At 37.2% G+C, this 21624-nt stretch overlaps 1 protein-coding gene across 3 annotated transcripts; it reads left to right on the top strand.

Annotated features, from left to right (window-relative positions):
- Window positions 1-10733: 10733 nt before the first annotated feature.
- Window positions 10734-20759, top strand: LOC128238539 (uncharacterized). 3 transcript variants are annotated; one of them, XM_052954567.1, is made up of 6 exons: window positions 10734-10810; window positions 13866-13999; window positions 14681-14938; window positions 15174-15349; window positions 16743-16911; window positions 17096-20759. In XM_052954567.1, the coding sequence occupies exons 2-6, from the start codon at window positions 13891-13893 to the stop codon at window positions 20662-20664; spliced, it is 4281 nt and encodes a 1426-aa protein (XP_052810527.1). In that variant the 5' UTR covers window positions 10734-10810; window positions 13866-13890; the 3' UTR covers window positions 20665-20759. The 3 variants fall into 3 exon arrangements, with proteins under 3 accessions (XP_052810527.1, XP_052810528.1, XP_052810526.1); XM_052954568.1 differs by lacking the exon at window positions 10734-10810 and adding an exon at window positions 12404-12488; XM_052954566.1 differs by lacking the exon at window positions 10734-10810 and having other exon boundaries at window positions 13809-13999.
- Window positions 20760-21624: the final 865 nt, after the last annotated feature.

A 21624-nucleotide genomic window follows, 5' to 3' on the forward strand; every position in this document is an offset into this window, starting at 1 on the left:
CTCCTCGGCTAGTATCAAGATATGGCCTCGGATATAATACGGGTCGTAAGAAAATAGTCCATCATGGCCGACCAAGAAGATGTTCAAACAACCAAGAGATATGTTAGTCCAAAGACAGAATGAGGAGCGAACTTTTACCACTTATTTGTGTGTAAGTGTTATTTTTTATACTTATTGTATTTTAATAAAATATAAAAATAGTTTTAAAAGAGCCTTAATGAGAAACCAATTGGAAATGTCATTAATTCTTAGTGGGTGGGGTAAAGTCTTCTTTCATTTGACAGATTCCAATATAGTAAATAACAATTTTGAAGCTCCAGTGATCAGTGGCAAAAAATAAGAAAACAAATACTCTATTTGATTTTTTTAATAACAAATAAGTATGAATCTGACTTTACTTGGATCGATAATAGGTTAGACTTTCTTTCTCAGTGTATTTTTCTCATACATTTCATATCATTAACTTTAATTTTACTTTTTATAATTAAAATTTACGTTCTTTTAACCAAGGATGTATGGTTTATATGCCGTGAGTGTTGGTATCGAACAACTTAATGTAATGGCACAATTGAATGCCTCGGCCTGCTCACTAATATAGTTCTCTAAATAAATTAGATCTTGAAGTTCATTCTATTGGTTTAACAAAATGAGTTTGAACGCATAAACCAGCACACATTTCTTTCAAGACTAAATTCTATGATATCCACCAGTGGAGGTGATGCAGAAACATTGAAAAATACTGACATTTTTACTGTGCCAATGAAATGCAGACATTTAAATTTTAATCTTATTGTCATTTTCAGAGAAGAGTATGGTACCAGGGGTACAGCTGACTCTGATTTCCGGCTTCTTCTAATGAAAAAAGGCAGATGAGGTAGTGGTTGTGCTATTTTCGAAATTCGGACAATAATTTAACAGTCAAGTATCCTATTGGTTTAAGCCCAAAGTACCTGCATGTTTGTAAAATTAACCAACAAGGATTGACAGTATTAAAATATCAACATTGTAGATGAATTTAAACATGATAACAATTTCATTTCATATTTTTAATATACCAGTAGTCCAGAGCTAAAAGCTGCTCTCTCACAAATTGACAGTTCTTCTTGGTCATTCTTCAAAAGCCCAAAGGAGTAATTAAATTAAATTTACACATATAATTAATTATATGGCATAAAGCAATAGCAAAAAAATAGTTTCCAAACAATTGAAATCTGTTCTATTATGTATGACCTTATATGACTAGTTGGAGGAATTTTTACCAAATTTTCAAACTTGTATATGAAAGACTGTGATCTGATATTATGTCAGCAGTCTTATATCACTGGTTTCCATACATTTGCACAATAATTGCCAATTGGCTCGTTTAAATATAAAAATAAAAAAGGTGTCAGAACAGTAAAACTGTGAGGATGCAGCTTTAAATTGGTGTTGCACTTAATGTTTTGTGAATACTTTTCTGTTGTTGTACTGGCTTTTAAAATAATTGATCTGAAAATATAATTCCTATTATTGTTGTATTTTCTGTTTTCTATTTCAGGCACTGGAATCCGAATGTAATCAAAAATGCCGTGGTACGAGGATTGACCTGCAATGCATGGAAATCATCTAACGCAACTGCAACGCCTACCTTGGAAAAATGAGTGCAAGATGGAAACAAAGCATTCAGTGGAACATCTTGTTATCTCAAATTTTTGATGACTTACATACTGATGTGAAGTTGAAGATAAAAGTCATCTGTTGGTCTGTGATTATTAAATAAATCCGAACATATATTTTAAAAGGGTAATATGGTAAAGGATATATCTACGCTTAAAGTGGTTTTCCTATATTATGGAGGGAAGATAACTACAAAAACAGAAACAGATGGCATCGGCAGACCAAATAAAGGAGAACTATTTTGTTCAGTTCAATTTTTAAGACTTCAGAAAAAAGTGGGCTCTTTAAAAAGTGAAAAGGTGAAAGTGGTCTAGAGGATAAGCCTCAAATTTAAGGTTGTGAGTTCAAGACCTCCAAGATACTTTCTCTTGACCTCAGGAAAAGGATGTCCATACTTGTTTCTACTTAGGCAACAGACTTAAGAGTGATCTTGTAAGCTTCCAGCTTGCATAGCAATCTGATAAGGCATAAAATAAGATACTAGCTGACTTGCAAACAGTTTTTCCATTTGTGTTGATTTATTTTTCAGTCTGTTGGAATGTTTATTAGAAGTGATGCGCATTGCTTACTGCAACCACAATTTATTTTCTTTATTAGATGCATGTTTATTTCGTTGATTGTATGAGTTTATTTTCTCAAATGATGTAATAAAAGTTATTCTGAATGACTGTCCTTTTTTGTTTGAAGAAAATGTGTTGAGGTTTTGGCATAGCATAGTGTCATCATTATCATCATCATTGTTGTGTACAAATAAAACATTCAAAAACAATGTAATTAAAACCAAACTGTCAAGCCAAGAACTTAAAGAGGCACAAGGATATTGCTAAAGAGACCGGTAATACATTTAGACAAATAAAATGCAAAGAAAGATCTATAATTCTGACACATGGTAATGCTGTAAATAGTCCTCTCATTATGTGTTTATGGTTAAAGTGGAGACATACAGTATTTTTTATAATGAAGACTTAAATTTGTATGGCAACTTAAAGCCATATATGGGGATTAAACGCCAGAAATATTGTGAAGTCTCCCAAAATACTCACTGCACTTAAAAGGGCTTGGCACAGAAATGAAAGTAAAAATGGGAACAAAACCTAATTTATCATTAATTTTACATTGGATTGCATACAGATGACTCTGTTTTTACTTGACTAATATTAAAAATAAAACAAGAGACATGTTGATCCAAACTAATTATTCTTGTTTGCATTTTATGGAGTTGGACATAAAAGAGTCATTTGGTGAAGAGTGATCTAAAGGCTAATTATTCAAAATAGATAAAGTATTATTGAAAAACGTCTGGTATACATTGCTGAAAAGCTTAGTAACCTGGCTAAATATTTGTTTAAGGCTTTTATTTACAAAAAAAATAAATCATTTGAGTATCTTATCAGTTACTCTTTTGGTGTTGTTGTTTTTAATAAAAAATGACAATTTACTCAAAGATATTGAGACTAATAATTATAGATTATGACAAATATAATGTGTAAGGAAACTTCTAATGAGTGGGTTTATCCACAGCTTAGGAGGTAAAGTGAAGCATGATCTGCCTTGAACAAATACAATTTTAAGACAAGTTCTGTCAACTTAGTGCACCAGTCGATTGTAACCCCCCACCCCCCACCCCAGGTCCGGGGGAATACTGGGGTTAACCCGGGGAAATGGGCCTTGTTTTTACCTATCAGGTGGCCCTGCAGTGCTGGATGAATGCGGTGGTTTTATCTTTGCTTAAAATATAGAGGGGAATGGACCTTACCTAGAGTCCCTGGGGTGTGGAGGCATTTGGCAGGGATTTTGCCATTGGATCGTCCGGGCAGGGTGGGGATTTTAGCCGGGGTTGGCTGTATTGAAAGTCAAAGTCCCCACTCTTCCCCAGACCTGGGGGGGGGCGTGGTTACAATTGTCTGGTGCATATCCACATGAACGTTGTACTGGTACTCTAACAATTAAGCTTACTGCGTGGATAGTCACCGCCCCACCCCAACCCCACAGAACTGTTTATACAAAAAAAATCTGCAGCCCAAACCCAACAATGCTGAAGTAAAGGCATGCATAGATTTCAGCTGGTAAAGCTGACTGGGTGCCAAGCTCACACCCATCCTACCACAACCCACAAAACTCTGCACAAGGCAATCAATGATTTTACAGAATAGTAATGTTGTTTTAATGGCAAGGCATGGTGTGAAAAATAACACGGCAAAGTATGACTTGAAACTTACATTTCATAGGGTATTCCTATAACTGTTGAGAAAATGTTGACATTTAGTCCATGCATGCATTTAATCCGATGTAATGATTCATGCATGCCATGAACCGTATGATCATTTCAATGACTGTCAAGTACATTTTCTGCGTGCTCACGATTTTTCTAGAGGAAATAGAGTGCTTCAACTATAAGGAAACATCTAAATATTCATAAAACGAACATTCTTTGAGGTTACAATAAATATTTTCTCTAAAACAAGCACGTTTAATTTAACACAGTCCATTTCCTTGTTGTTACAATGGGCCTTCTTTACGCGGATTGAAAACGGTGTTAATCGCCGGCAGCCGCATCGCACTTTCGTATATCCTTACTACTATTTACGAGGTCTATCTCGAAGCTTGCCGGAGATGGCCGAGTTGTTACGATTGCTATGACTCGTGTTATGACTGCATAATAAAGGTCATTGCGTTTTAATCGCTATCAAAATCGGTTAAATGCCCGTCTATTTTAAAAAGCAGAACACGGAAATTGCACAAACGTTGCTGTTATCATCGTCACCAAGGGACACTAATCTTGACACTAGTTGTTAGTTCCAGTTTGTAGTTATTCGTACTGAATGATAATTTTTATTATATTGTGATTATAATTCACTCGATGCTTGATTATGATAAATGATTTGATCTAACCTACACCGCACTTTGTTTATATAACTAAAACACGTAGCATGGAGTCAGAAAATGAAATTAAGTGAAGTAAAAAAATAATTGTCAAAATGACACGCATTTATACTATAAAAGGAAACGCACCTAAATTCAACTGGGACAAGTATAAGAAATATGTTGCTGACTTGCAATTTGTCATAAAACATTTGAGTATGCAGAAGCAACATGGTTTAGGATATTGGACATGGTCCTAGACCACATTGTATTTAGTAAGATTTCGGAAACTCGATGAAAAAAAAACATAGTGAACAGTTTAACTTGACATTAACATTTAGACATTGCTACAAAAAACGAAAATCACTTTAATAAAAGTGGTTTAAACAAACGGACAACTGTCAAAGTGTCCCCATAGTGAAACCATCTCCAAATGCCGAGGGGATGCATAACCAATTCTCGAGAGGCAAACCGGAAATGTATGCCTCTAGTGCTCGCATGAAACAGCGCCACGCTCCAGTGTTGAATCAATACACCATGCAAAGGACTGATGCCCGGCAAGTGGATACCAGCAACTACTGCGGGATGCGATACAAAAGACTGATGCCCAGCAAGGAGAAGCAACAAATGCGGGGTGCGATGCAAAGGACTTATGCCCGGCAGGGGGAAAACAGCAACTACTGCGATATAAGGACGTATACCGGCAAGGGGAAAACATCAGCTACTACGGAAGGCATTATAAAGGACGGATGCCGGCAAGGGGAAACCAGGAACAACTGCAGGATGCCGGCAACAGGAAATAGCAACTATTGTGAGATGTTATATAAAGGACGAATGCCGGCAAGTGGAAAACAGCAAGCATTGCGGGGTGCGATATAAAGGACGTACGTCGACAAGGGGAATCACCAACTACTGCGGGGATCACTAAAAATACTGCGGGAATCGAAACCAGGGACGTTTGCCCGGCAAAGTGAAGACTTTTGTAATTGCATGAAGCCAGACCAGGTCGTTTTCCCGGGAAAGGGGACATTTCAGCTACTGCGCAGAGGGAGACCAAGGACGTTTTCCCGGCAAAGGGAACACTTCAGCTACTGTGAGAAGCGAGAACAGTGAAGTTTACCCGACAAAGGGAACACTTCCGCTACTTTAAAAGTGAGACCAATGCAGTCTACCCGGTAAAGGGAACACTTATGCTACTGCAGGAGGAAGCTGGAACAGTGAAGTTTGCCCATAAAAGGGAACACCTCAGCATTTTCGGAAATCGAGACCACCAAGGACGCTTGCATGGCAATTTGGAACATTGCAAACATACTGCGGAAAGAAAAAAATCCTTTTGCGAATGTGTACTTCAAGAAACAAAGTGATTTAAATCAGAAAACAGGGCGAAGAGTGAGCGAGATAAATGATTTGTGTGAATCTGATCTAATTGCCAAACAACAGGGGTAAGTACAACAAAATGCGGACTGGGTTCGATAAAAATGGTCTCCCATTCCCATGCATCAATATACGTATGGTAACCAAATATTAAAGATCCCGTTCGAATAACTACAATGTGGGACATAAACTAGTATCATAATTTGTGCCCCTTGAATTATAATGTTAAAGTCTTTTCTATGCAATTTCCGATTTATTCTGTACATATAAGACCATCCTTACGCAAACGAATCAACAACAAACAACTTCGAGCTTGCATGAGATTATTTTAAACAGTATTTATTTCGTAGCATGTAATGTATATATTAACAACATACATATAAAATGAAAAATATGAGGGGAAAGCCAAAGGCTTATATAGAACCCTTTTCTTAGAAAGGGGAAAGCCAAAGGCTTATGTTGAATCACTTTTCTTAAAAGTGACCTTAATTATAGTGTACATACTCTGACACATACAGCAGCACCATGGACAAATTAATGTGCGAAATAAACAAAGACTGTAAATTGAATTTTCATTCCAAGGTTTCAGACTCGATTGTTACTCCGCCACCTTTTGATACGTCTCAGACACAGCCCGCCACAGATTCAGAGGCTCATAAATTAGTACTATTTATTAGGGATGGCAACGAGTCGTAAAATTGGTACTCGAGTACTCGGTCAATCTTCCGATCGAGTACTCGGTTACCATTGTGAAACACGATACCAAGGATGTTTGCCCGGCATGGGGGCTTGAAACGATACCTAGGACGTTTGCCCTAAAAGCAAACCCTACAACTATTGTGATAAACTATACCAAGTATGTCTGCCCGGCATGGGGACTTGGAACTACTGTGTGAAGCTATACTAAGGAAGTTTGCCCTAAAAGCAAACCCTGCAACTATTGTGATAAGCTATACCAAGGAAGTTTGCCCTAAAAGCAAACCCTGCAACTATTGTGATAAGCTATACCAAGGAAGTTTGCCCTAAAAGCAAACCCTGCAACTATTGTGATAAGCTATACCAAGGAAGTTTGCCCTAAAAGCAAACCGTGCAACTATTGTGACAAGCTATACCAAGGAAGTTTGCCCTAAAAGCAAACCCTGCAACTATTGTGATAGGCTATACCAAGGAAGTTTGCCATAATAGCAAACCCTGCAACTATTGTGATAAGCTATACCAAGGAAGTTTGCCCTAAAAGCAAACCCTGCAACTATTGTGATAAGCTATACCAAGGAAGTTTGCCCTAAAAGCAAACCCAGCAACTATTGTGATAAGCTATACCAAGGAAGTTTGCCATAAAAGCAAACCCTGCAACTATTGTGATAAGCTATACCAAGGAAGTTTGCACTAAAAGCAAACCCTGCAACTATTGTGATAAGCTATACCAAGGATGTTTGCCCGGCATGGGGACTTGGAACTACTGCGTGAAGCGATACCAAGGAAGTTTTCCCTAAAAGCAAACCCTGCAACTATTGTGGGAAGCTATACCAAGAATGTTTGTCTGGCATGGGGACACTGCAACTGTTGTAGGAAGCGATACCAAGGATGTTTGCCCGGCAAGGGGACTTAGACCTACTGCCGGAAGCGATATCAAGGATGTTTGCCTGGCTTGTGAAACCCTGTATGCACTGCAAGAAACAAGAACAAGGATTCTTTCCCGACAAGGAGGTACATTGCGATAACTGAATGAACAAGAACAATGATGCTTTCCTGGAAAGGGAACAAAGTTGCTTTCCCGACAAGAAGGAACACTGCAACTGGTGCGGAAAGTGATACCAATGACGTTCCCCCTGTAATCGGGACACTACGAAATACAACACGTTTGTATATGCTATTCTGACATTCTGGTAAAAGGTATAAAAGGTGTTCGTAATTACTCAGAATATATCCTTTTTGAAGCTTCATGACGTTTTCATGAGCTCAGATGATGGACTCGATTAACCTTTAATTCAAGCTCCAGTGCTAAGATGACACGCTTATTAACCTACAACACGCTGACGTGTTCCAGTGCTCAAATGACACGCTAAATGGTTCCAGCGCTCCTATGACCCGCTTAAGTGTTTAAACGCTCATATAACACGCTCATATGTTCCAGCGCACATAAGACACGCTCATATGTTCCAGCGCTCACATGACACGCCCATGTATTCCAACGGTCATATGACACGCTCATGTGTTCCAACGCTCAAATGTCAAGCTCATATGTTCCAACGCTTACATGAAGTGCTCAAGTGTTCCAGCGCTCATATGACCCGCTGATTTGCTCCAGCGCTCATATGACAATTTCATGTCTTCAAGCGCTCATATGACACGCTTATATGTTCCAGCGCTGATATGACACACTCATGTGTTTCAGCGCTCAGGTGACACGCTAATGTGTTGCATTGCTCATATGACACGATAAAATGTTCCAACGCTCATATGACACGCTCATGTGTTCCAACACTCAAATGAAAAGCTCATATATGCCTGCGTTCATATGACACAATAATTTGTTCCAGCAATCATATGACACGCTCAAGTGTTCAAACACTCGTATGACATGCTAAAGTGTTCCTGTGCTCATATAACACACTCATGTGTTCCAGCGCTCATATGACACACTCATGTGTTCCAGCGCTCATATGACATGCTCATGTGTTCCAGCGCTCTTATGACACTCTCAAGTGTTCAAACACTCGTATGACATGCCAAAGTGGTTCTGTGCTCATATGACCCGCTAAAGTGTTCCAGTGCTCATATAACACACTCATGTGTTCAAGCTCATATGACACGCTCATGTTTTCAAGCGCTTATATGACATTACCATGTGTTACAGCGCTCATATGACACACGCATGTGTTCTAGCGCACATAAGACACGTTCGTATGTTCCAAAGCTCACCTGACACGCTCATGTATTCCAACGGTCATATGTCAAGCGCATATGTCCCAACGCTTACATGAAGTGCTCAAGTGTTCCAGCGCTCATATGACCCGCTGAATTATTCCAGCGTTCATATGACAATTTCATGTCTTCAAGCGCTCATATGACACGCTTATATGTTCCAGCGCTGATATGACACACTCATGTGTTACAGCGCTCAGGTGACACGCTAATGTGTTGCATTGCTCATATGACACGATAAAATGTACCAACGCTCATATAACACGCTCATGTGTTCCAACACTCAAATGAAAAGCTCATATATGCCTGCGTTCATATGACACAATTATGTGTTCCAGCGCTCATATGAAACGCTCAAGTGTTCCAGCGCTCTAATGACACGCTCAAGTGTTCAAACACTCGTATGACATGCTAAAGTGTTCCTGTGCTCATATGACCCGCTAAAGTGTTCCAGTGCTCATATAACACACTCATGTGTTCAAGCTCATATGACACGCCCATGTTTTCAAGCGCTTATATGACATTTCCATGTGTTACAGCGCTCATATGACACACTCATGTGTTCCAGCGCTCATATGACACGCTCAATTGTTCCAGCGCTCTTATGACACGCTCAAGTGTTCAAACACTCGTATGGTATGCTTAAGTGTTCCTGTGCTCATATGACCCGCTAAAGTGTTCCAGTGCTCATATAATACACTCATGTGTTCAAGCTCATATGACACGCTCATGTTTTCAAGCGCTTATATGACATTACCATGTGTTACAGCGCTCAAACGGCACGCTTATGTGTTCCAACGCTCATATGACACGATCAAATGTTCCGACGCTCATATGACACGCTCATGTGTTTCAACACTCAAATGAAATGCTCATAAGTGCCAACATTTATATGACGAAATCAAATGTTCCAACGCTCTAATGACACGCTCATGTGTTCCAACAGTCAAATGAAATGCTCATGTGTGCCAACGTTCATTTGACACACTCATGTGTTCCAGCGCTCATGTGACACGCTCATGTGTTCCAGCGCTCATATGACACGTTCATGTGTTCCAGCGCTCATAGGACACGTTCATGCATTCCAACGCTCAAATGACACGCTCACGTGTGCCAGCGTTCATATGACACTCATGTATTTCAACGCCCATATGACACGCTCACGCTCCAACGTTCTTACCACACGCCTAAATTTTCAAACGCTCATGTGACACGCTCATGTGTTCCAGCGCTCAAATGACTCACCCGTGTGTTCCAGCGCTCATATGACACGCCCATGTGTTTCAACGCTCATATGACACGCTCATATGACACCTTAATGTTTTCCAGAGGTCATTTGAAACGTTCAAGTGTTCCAACTCTCATATGACACGCGTTTTTGTTCCAGTGCCCATATGACACGCTCAAATGTTCCAGCACTCATATGACACGCTCATGTGTTCCAACGCTCATATCACACGCTCAAGTGTTCCAGCGCTCATACGACACGCTCATGTGTTCCAGCGCTCATATGAATCGTTTTAATTTTCTAACGCTCATATGACACGCTTATATTTTCCAACGCTGATATGACACGTTTATGTTTTCCAACGCTCATGCGCATGTGTTCCAGTGCTCATATAACAAGCTCATATGTTCAAACACTCATATAACATGTTCTTGAGTTCCAATGCTCATATCGCATGCTCACATAGGCTATGATACATGTATCGTAGCTCAGGGGAAATCCACGCTAACGATATTACTTACACTCCAGTGCACACGCGATCTAAGTCTCAAGTTATCTGTGGGTAGATTTGAAGAAGCGCACACCGCGGCTATTGTTCGGCATGAAAATTGATCTGTTTTGTTTTGTATTTAATTGTGAAGTTAATTAAATATATAACGACAACGCTTGGAGACCATTCAGATTGCCTCTGCGGTCTCAGGCATTAGAAGGATTTAATATTCAATTTAGTGAGACATATGGGAAGAACAGAATTTGTGTAAAACGGTAAGTTTTCTAGCATTTTGTGAGAGATCATGAGTGTTTATTGTTTATTTTTTCAAAAGGAAACGATTACGTCACGTTTGCTAACAATATCATAATGATAATGGAACGCCAAATCTTCATAAACTCAAATTAATTGAAGAAAGCTCAGTCAGTAATGGCAATGAATGATTTGAATATTTAACTTAAATTCTAATAAATTCGTATAATCCGTAATTAATTCAAAGTCTGCTCTAATTCCTTAAATGAGCTCTTTAAATTTATCTGTTTAGAGTATTAATTTGGCTAAGTTTTAAACAATGCCATTATTAAATAAAATTGGAGAAAGTTTGAATTTAATTAATGATGGCATCCGTTGATTAAATCCCTATCTAATCCTTTGAAAAGCTCTTTACTGCAAATTTCAAGAGAGAGCTTATTATATTTTTGAGTTTATATCGATTTGGTATTCAACAGATGTTTTAACCATATATGAACTTCTCAAATGCGTCTTTACTTTTAGCGCAATTAAATCATCTTCCTAAATGTTGTAAACTGTATGATTATTATGTCCCCCCGAAAGGAGAGCATAGTCGCCACTTTGTCCATCCTTCCGTCCGTCCGTCCGTCCGTCCGTCCGGCTGTCCGTCCTTCCGTCACATCCAAGTGAAAAATATAAGTTAAAAACTACTCATGGTACTTTAATAAATCTTAAAACATAGACATAGGTCAATGTGCATAAGCCCGGTGCGCAAGAGCCTTAATCTTACATTCAATCATTGCTTAAGTATCTACCCATTTAATTTTTACTGTTTGCATTAATACAAGATCATAACAAAACAAATACAGAAAGGGTTTAAATGAAACATGGTATATAGATACATAGCAATGAGATAAAGTGAAGAGCGGAACTATGGTGACATATTTTGCCGTAAGATAACATGTTAACGCTGGCGAATTATTTCGTGTAACAACATTATTTCCGCGATAATTATCTATCTATGAAGATTTAAATTTCGCGAAATGTTTTCGGTAAGATAAGTATCATAAGACTTAAAACATGTTTGCAAGTGCCCAGAACTGCCCTCTGTTACCTTTTTATCTGTACAACATTAACAGGTTAGCTAGTTATGGTTCGCAAATTTTTATCTGGGCCACGGTGACTTCGGATTAACAATGTTTAAATGTATTGCTTTTTTCAACGACTTTCAGTATAATATGGACAAAAAAGAATACGAATTTGTGGTTTTCATTTTGGGTACATGATTATAAACAGGCTTAAACAATGCCTGACAAGATATGGTTTATTTGAGAGCGTTTGAAACAGTATGTAATTAGAGATGATCATGTGAATAAAATGGGTCCTGTCGAAATAATACCTTACAGATGAGTGCTGGAACTCATTATACTATGGGTTTCTTTATAGCAGGTAAATCCGTAGCGCGATTTTTTGTAAACCCGCAATTCATTATATTTAATTGGCCATTAACGTGCGTATAAATCAAAATGTCAAAATGCTTTATGGGCTTTCAACATTGCAAAAGTGGTTGGTGAAGGTCAAACATTAAAATGTTTTAAAACCGCAAGTTTTATTATTTTTAAGGAACAACCATTTTCAAGAGTAAAACATATCACCTTTGCAACATGTTGTGGTGTAGACAGGAGCTGAACTAACGAAGAAAGATTTTTCGGAAACGGAAAAGTATGACGACAATATATGTATATATTGTAATTACCCAATGAACAATGTTTTGTGTTGTTTGATGATACATTTTCATATGAAAAAGTTATTCAATAAAATAGTAAAATACTGAATGAAATCACTTCTTGGTTACAGCAATAAAAATATATTTCTTTAAATAGAAAAAAAAATATCAAAAGCCACGAAACATTGTTAATTTGGTATATTTGAACATTTTGACACAAAATACTTACTTTGTAAATATTCTTTTCCGAAAATAAAATGCAAATGCTTTTGGGGGCCAAAATCTCCTTATTACACCTTTATAAGTTGCAAAAGATATATACATAACACTTGGTAAATATTGAACCCCAAAACTAAATGAAAAAAGAAACTTTGAAACGTTTTATGTTTTGGTCCATCAAACCAACTTTTGCACTCTGGAAGGGTTTTGATAATGTTATATTTGCTAAAAGCAGATTTATAGATGGACATTGAAGCGGTGGCCTTAATTAACATTTCAACATATATCTCAAATTTATTAAAAGCAATCCATGGACACAATTTTCAGCTGTAGGCTGTATCGTCGGATATACTTTTTGACATGACATGCTCAAAGAATTAATACGCCTGGGTAACATAATTAGACTTATGGTCTTATGCGGTATAGAAAAGTGAAAATCAAAAGACCACTTCATTTAAATCAGAAGATTATAACGTTAATGTTAATTTGAAAGCAAGTCGAAGAATCTTAAATAACTATTTGTAAGGAAACGAGGGGACTTGATTGTCATAGATATGTACACAGAAATTGGGAATGTGTTGTTATATTTTACCTACTACAGACATCGGGTTTCATTTGATTAACTTTACACTAGCGATAAACTCGCGAGATGAAAGTAATGTTCATATATTCTAAAGCGAATAGGTTTATAAGAACTGTTGAAATATTAGCCAATTGTATTAAAAAAACAACATCAAATTACATTACATATTCAGTAATGACAGGTACGGATCGGTTAACAATTTTGGGCCACTCAAGGGATTTTTCGATTCCATTTTTACTACCTTGTAAAACAAGTAAAATAACGCTGGTCGCTCTTACAGCCTTTCAGCGCTTTCATTATCATGAGCGTTTGTGATGTTAAACAATACGGGACAATGGATCTATAAACTGCAGTACAGGTAAATCTTTGCCGGATGGTAAAATCAATAAATCAATTGGCACATTAAGACCGAAATAGCAATGCGTGCCATTCAATTAGTTCAATAATATATGTATATATAAGCGTTACGCCTTTTATCAGTCGGTCAATAACGAATTACAGATAGGAAGAGACGTCAACGTCAATTTATTCAGCATATATCCGTATATCACTCTTCTCTTTTACAAAATAGTTTGTGAGAAAACAGGACCAGGAAAATGGGTGACATTCACAAGCACATATTTGAACTGAAGAAACACTGGGAGGAAAACAAAGAGTTGGAAGCTGTTATAGTTGATATGTCCGACGATGGCGCTACTAATCAAGGTATGACTCTCTTATATGCAGGGTATTATCAAGTAGAGTACATTTTATTTGGAAAACTAGTCATGCAATTCTTATTACAGGGGTCATGTTTAACAAACACAATTAATACATGAAAGTATTTTCAAATATTTTATTTCTAAATATAAAAAAAAAACAACACAATATAGGCATAACTGATGTTCCCGAGGCATATCACCAGGTATGATTAAATTGCGGTCTTAAGGATATAACAATGGTTAACATACCTTTATTCTACAGTAGTGTTTAAACTTTTCTTTTATAAGAATAATAAAGCAATTCATCTCTACTGGTCGACTATTGATCTGTTTTAATCATCATTATTCATACATAGGCTACGCAAGAGATACATCGTATAGTGATATTGAGACATTTCCAACATTAATTGTGTTGATAATGATTACTTGGGAAGATTATTCATCTTCTCAGACAGCACAAACCTCCAAGTTATCATATCAAACTGTATTACTTCAAATATTAATGATTTTTTGTTGCAAAAACAACCGACAGTGTTATTGAAATTGTAATGACCAAACCTACATGATAACTTATTTGTTTTCTTGGCATATAAGAAATAAACTTTTGACTTGAATCAAAATTTAAACCTGAATTATTAATCATTCTTTGTTTCAAAACATTCGACAATTTGTTTTGCGATTGTAGTGACCAAACCTGACATTGAGGAGGACCAAAGAAGATGGCTGATCATAAGTTTATGTCTACATAATGCAGTTTCACCAGCTCTTAGAACGTACGTTAAGCCTATCGTCGAAACAGAGTTCAAAAACTTCAAGAAATCACACAAAATTGATGCCCAACAGTTTCCAAACTATCTGAAGAAATATCCTCCTACGAAGAAAGATATGAACTATGAAAGCATAAACAACAACAAACATGTACCGAAAGTCAATAGAAAACCAGGTACAGAACCATATCGAGTTGTAAAACTCAAAAACTGCATTATATATGTATAAAGAAACTCTGTATAATACAAAATGATATTGTTTGATATCAAAATGTTTAAGATCATTGAAAAGCTTCTTCGATTTAAAGTAAGACTTATTTCATAGTAATTTTACAAAGCCTTATAGCATTAAAATAAACATGCGTTTAGATTGTACTAATATTGACATTGTTTCTTTCACAATCTTTGCAGATGTTGCAAACTTTGATTTATGTGTGAAGGATGCTGTAGACTTTTCAAAGCTGTTCATGCAAACTCATATGGCCCATTATACAGGATTTGATGATACATGTGACCAAAGTGCCCTTCTTGGAATCATTGCAAATATGGACTCATTCCCACCGCTTATAAAAGCAGCCGCTGACAAAGTAAGTTACTCATTTTTCGATATACTATTATAAGCAGGATACCTCTTAATAACTTCAGTTAGTATTAATAGATATGGATTGAAACTTGATGTGTAAGTATAGTATATGAAGATATAGCTTGTGATTGCTTTTGGGGCTTGAAGGCCAAGGTCACTGTAATTAAAAATATAAGAAAAAGATCCCACTTAATAATTCTAGTAAGCAATCATAGATACTATGAAATTATGGTATGTAGGCAGCTTAAATAAAGCCCAAAGCTTGAGATTACCTTTGGAGTTTGTGAACTCAAGGTCATTGTAACTAAATCTAAATGGTTTCCTCTGAATAACTTCAGTAAGCATGAATGAATCAGGGGCGGACCAAGAATTCCAATTAAGAGAGGGTCATTGAGGTAACACTTAATAGATGGCTAAATAGGGAATATTGGGTTAGTGCCATGGATAGAGGAAGTTTATCTAGCAGGGCGGATAGATTACGCAGCCGAACCAGATAAACTTTCTCAATCCACGGCGTTAACCTAGTATTCTAAACTACCTTGTTACTGTATTTACGAAAACACGATTAAATACCTTTAAATTAACAAGTACCTTTTTAAAAAAGGGGAACAACTGTTTTCCCTTGTTGACATCGGCACACTAGATATACCCATGTTTAAATGTGCCTAAAAAATAGGTTTCATACTTATTTAAAAAAATACGTTTATAGACAAAGTAATTCCATTTTAATATGCCAATATCAATTTAAAACATAAAAGGATTTAAAAGTGCTAAAGCATGGATCAGGTACCAAATATTATTTAATGATTTAAGAAATAATTCGTAAGTCACATGTCATGGTTCAAGATCACGAGTGTTTACAAACAATCGCTACATGTTTAATGGATTTTATTCATGTATACATTTTAAGAATAAAGTGTTGGATGTTCAGAACTATTGGCAAAGACAGAACTCATTTATGTTGTGAGATTTTGGCATTCAACACAGGTGGGGAAAGTTCGCATGTAGATTTTCTAGCCGTTTGTCTTTGCAAGTGTCATTATCATGCAGAGTGATGGAACTTGATGGGCGAGGTGTTGTTGAGGTCGATTGTTAAGATACTGAACGTTAGTTGTGCTTTTCCCCTGACATTTCAGAATAAATATATATATATATATATATATATATATATATATATATATATATATATATATATATATATATATATATATATATATATATATATATATATATATATATTGGGTAACCGCATTGGAACGGTGAGTGTACACGTCCCCGTTTACTGTTTTATTAGTTTGAATTATAATGCTACATACAGACTCTACTTAATATGTAGCCATACCGTAAATAAATTAGATACCCTAAATAATCATAACATTGTCTTACACCTTTTGCAGCTAAGAACAGAGGTGAGAAACCCATGGGCTCACGTGAATTTCACAGAATGGGACACAGTAAAGTACCAGACTTGCTTTCAGCTGATGACTCAAGTTATCAAGAACATGACATTGCCTCGTGCTCAAGAAATAGCCGTTCTTGATCAGCTTACAAACTGGGAATCGAACGGTATGTCAAAAAACAATACATTGGATATCACTTATCACCCGTGCATTTTACAGTTATTTCAAAAATGATTTCCAAGGAACAACATGACTACGGTGTGAATTAATTGCATATACCCATAAAATTGTTGTGTTCTTGCTTTAGAAAAGTGTCCATCGATTTATTCCACCGTGTTTCTATTTAACAGGTATGCAGTTACTAAAGGGAACCACGATTGGGCTAGAATTGCTTGAGCGCATTACAGAGAAAACTAAGGCTCTGGCGACATATATCAGGGGAATGGGAATGATAAGTGATGACAATTTTGAGACCAGCAGAAATGCTCTAGACAAAATTTCCATTTTGTTGTTTTCATCTGTGAAAGAACTCAAACAAAAAAATGCTGAACTGGAATCTAGAGCAGATAAACAAGAGACAATAGTGCAACAATTATCAACGGATGTTGATGATGTTAAATCTGCAGTCGCGCAGTCCGATGAAAAAATTTATCAAATGCGACAAGCGTTTGATGTAGTTACAAAAGAATCAGAAGATACGAGGGGACTGGTTCTGAACACCAAATCTGATATTCTCCAAAAGGTAGAAGGAATGGCAAAAGAAATAGAAGAGACACACAAAGATATGAACACATTAAAACGTAATGAGTCACATGATAGGCCTCAACACAAACCATTTTTCTATCCTCCCAATAGATTACAAAACTTCATAGGAAGAGACTTTGAGTTAAACGAACTGGAAACAAATTTTGAATCTAATAAAGAGAAGGTATATACGCAGGTCATTTGCGGGCTGGGTGGAATTGGAAAAACTACTATTGGCTCAGAATATGCTTGGAGGAGTGCAAAGTTCTACGAAGGGGGCATTTTCTGGCTTGAGGCGGAAAATAATGAGTCAATTGCAAATTCGGTGCAAAAACTCGCTATTGATACCGGAACAACTGGACAAAATGAACAAGAAACGCTGCACAAAACAACAAGATGGTTATCAATGCTACAACAGAGGTGGCTTCTTGTTATCGATAACGTCGATGCTGATGATATATCTGGCATGATAAGTGAACTACTTTTAGGACCTTGGAAACGAGGATCAAAAGGACATTTGCTTATTACGACCAGACGTGAATCTGCCGAGGCTGAGGAGGATTTTCAAGTTTCAACAGATTGCTGTCTCACATTAGAAGTATTCACAAAACAGGAGAGCATCAACTTCATGCAGAAGCGTACAGGCCTCGATGTCAAAACTGAATTGGCTTCCGTTGAAAGTATAATTGAAGAACTTGGCAGTCTGCCATTAGCATTGGAACAAGCGGCAGCATATATAAAGGGTTTAAAGAGGTTTGGGTGCTCCTTCAAAGCGTATCTTGAGAAGTTCAAAAAGCAAAGGCTGAAGATCCTGAAAGTCAGTCAAAGAAACAAAGCCCGTCTTGCTGTTCAAACAACTTGGGAACTGAATTTTGAATATGTCAAACAACATTCTGATGAAAGTGGGGTTGGCGATGCAGCTGTAACAGTTATGTTCATATCAGCGTTTTTGTTTGCAGATGATATTCCACAAGCGTTGATGAATGTTGGGTCGCCAGAAAATATTACTGATGAAAATTTGTGTGGAATATTGAATGATGATATTGGTCCTAAGCAAATAATGGAAATTCTTACAAGGTTTTCTTTGTTTAAACAAAACAACTCTGAAAGTATCTCTGTCCACCGATTGGTTCAAGAGATTGTTAGAGAAAAGGTGACGGATACGATGAATCAAAAAGATACCCTACGGAATGCAGCAAGAATGGTTCACTTTGCACTTTGCCATTGCAAATCACCAGCGGATGTATTGAAATCAGACAGCATTGAAAGGGGATCACTTCGAATGTGGAACAGATTAGCTTTACATGCAAATGTTCTTAAAACATACATTCTAAACTTTTCCAAATTGAATAGTAATGAAATGGATGTTTGTTTCAATTTGGAGACTGCATATTTGCTGCAATCTAGCGCAATTTACCACAGTCTGTTTCAAAGACAAGATGAAGCACTTGCTGCACAGGACCAGATGCTTAGTATTCTAACTAACGCCAGAAGTGAAGTACCAGACAAAACTTGCAGAGAGTTGACATTTGTAAAAATACCTCTTCTGTCAGAACAGAAGCTTCTGATCGAGAATGCAACGTCAGCTGTTATCACAGACATGGGTCGTCAAGAGGAAGAAAATAAGCCATTGATTGCTGTTGATGTGGAGGGTCTTCGTATCAAAGGAAATGAGGAGTTCAAGGAAGGACATTATTCAAATGCCATTCAGTACTACACAGAGATAGTGAGAAGCACCAGTAAAACACAATTAGATGCAAAAATCCTTTCAAACAGAAGTTTGGCGTACTTCAAAAGCATGGATTATCAAAAAGCATTAAAAGATGCAGATAGAAGTATTCAAATCGATCCTACAAATTGGAAAGCTTATTGTTGGAAGGCTTATTCTATTGCCTATTTGATAAAGCTTGGACAGCTTGATCAACATTGGGAATCGGTTGTGCTAGCGGCTGCATCTATTGCGGGGTATTATAACAAGGATTGCTTAATGGATCTCAAAATGAGAATCGAGTACCCAGGTGTGAGATATAAATTGATTGCAAACGAAAATGAGCTTACTCGCGAAATAAGTTCTTTGAGGAATATGCCATACACAACCCTACTACTGAAGGAAGGTGTCTATACATTTGGTGGACTGACTGTGTTCACAAAAGGTGTCCAGATAATAGGAATTGAAGATTCCGTTGAAATAAATGCAAACAACTTTCAACTGGCATTGCAAAATTTTTCTATGTCTACAATACCAAGCCATGTGTCATTTCACTTTGAAAATGTCACATTTGTTGAAAACTCTAAGCAAGTTATAGTAAATCAAAATGTTGTGGCAACATTTTTACGCTGCACTTTTAGAAACGGAAAAAAGGCATGCAAACACTATCCAAATTGTGATGGAAAAGAAGGTTGCAGAAACGAGCGAAAGGAAGAATGCGCGGAACATTTCAAAATTATAGAAAGCAAAAGTAATGTCAGTGGATTCCCTGGCAATCCTGGTGTTGTTGCTTATAATGGTGGAAAGGTTTATCTGGAGAACTGTAAATTAATACGATGCGGTGGTGGTGGTGCTTTGAGTGATGGAAACGGATCGTTAATGAACGTTCAGAATTGTCAGATTTTGAAAATGCACAACATGGGAGTAGAGGCTAGAAATGGAGGCAAGGCAGCAGTAATTGGGTGTGAAATTCGCGAAAACCAATCCCATGGCGTTGGAATTGGCCCAATGGGAAGGGGTTTCGTTTCCGGAAATACGATCAGCGGCAATGGGCGAGAGGGAATATGGGCTGGTGGAATCTTAGATTTCAGCATTGATGGAGAAAAGGCAGGATCAACCCATCCTTCGGGTGGTTCGATATGTACAATTATCGAAAACATCATTTGTAACAATGGCATGTCAGGAATATCATTTGATGGGGGTTTTTATACCGTCAGAGGGAACAGAATATTTGACAATTGGTGTTGGGGAATAATGGCCAAATCCAGATCAAGCGTCGATATAGAAAATAACGACATTTTCAAGAACAAATGCGGCGGAATAAGAATTGGAATTAATTATTCAGCGGTTGTATTTATTGATGGCAATACAATCAGAGACCATACTGGCCCTGGTCTCTTCTCTCTTAATTCGCACGAAAAAGATTCCTTACCATGGCATCGAGATGTGAAAAAAACTCGTCTATAAACTTCCTGGGATGATAGAAGACGAGGTAGAACAGTACTCAGTTCCGCCTATCATGACAACCAGAAATATATTACGAGACAACGAACGAGTCCAGCACCCACATCAAATGATGCAACTTGTTCAAGCATGTTGTCAATGTGGAAAACCCTCGGGCAATCTAAAGAAATGCGGAAGATGCAAAAAGGCCGCGTACTGTAGCAAAGAGTGCCAAACCGAACACTGGAGAAAACACAAGCACATGTGTGGAATACTTTTACGCGAGTACAACATTGATGTTCAGATGAAAAACACCAAAAGTATAAAAGAAACGTTTCCATTGTCAGGGATGTCAAAACAAGAAATGATACATTTCCGTTTCACCTCTCCTTTTCCAGGCATTGGTGAAGGGAAGCCACCGGATAGAAAGTCATCAGAAAGTTTTATTGTAAAAATACATTCCGGAAAAGAATACAATCATTATAGGCCAGAGGCAGAAATGATACTTTATGATCAGAGTTTGACAGTGGACATCATGTTAAGAAATCCAAAGCTGTATCATCTGGTTCAAGAATGTGGCAAATTGGCTGCAAATACATTTACATCAAAGAATATATTTTGCTGGGCTTCTTTCAAAAATGAAGGCTCGATTCTAAGTATTCAAACGGCTAACTTACCAACGATTCAGACCTGGTGATAGCACAGGGAGATTGGTATTTCTGAAAACCTCAATAATTAAACAGTTACTATTTCTGTATTAAATTAACAAATGGGTGTACAATTATGGAAGATAGCATTTGTGGCAATGGTGTCTGAAAGTCATTTGAAAATCGTAATGCATTTGTACCTACACGAAGTGTTAAAGTGAGAAATATTTTCTCACAGTGATGCCCTTCATGTATGGACACTAAATCTACACAATCTCGAATATTTGAAGAGCTTTTTCACTGAGTGTAGGTACCTATTCAAGGGCAGTTAAAATAC

Source organism: Mya arenaria, chromosome 6 (assembly GCF_026914265.1).
Source record: "Mya arenaria isolate MELC-2E11 chromosome 6, ASM2691426v1".
NCBI lineage: Eukaryota > Metazoa > Mollusca > Bivalvia > Myida > Myidae > Mya > Mya arenaria.

Coding starts and splice junctions, on each gene's coding strand:
- LOC128238539 (XM_052954567.1), top strand. CDS start 13,891: ATGGGTGACATTCACAAGCACATATTTGAACTGAAGAAACACTGGGAG. Junction 14,000..14,680: donor CGATGGCGCTACTAATCAAG/GTATGACTCTCT, acceptor TTGCGATTGTAG/TGACCAAACCTGACATTGAG. Junction 14,939..15,173: donor GAAAGTCAATAGAAAACCAG/GTACAGAACCAT, acceptor CAATCTTTGCAG/ATGTTGCAAACTTTGATTTA.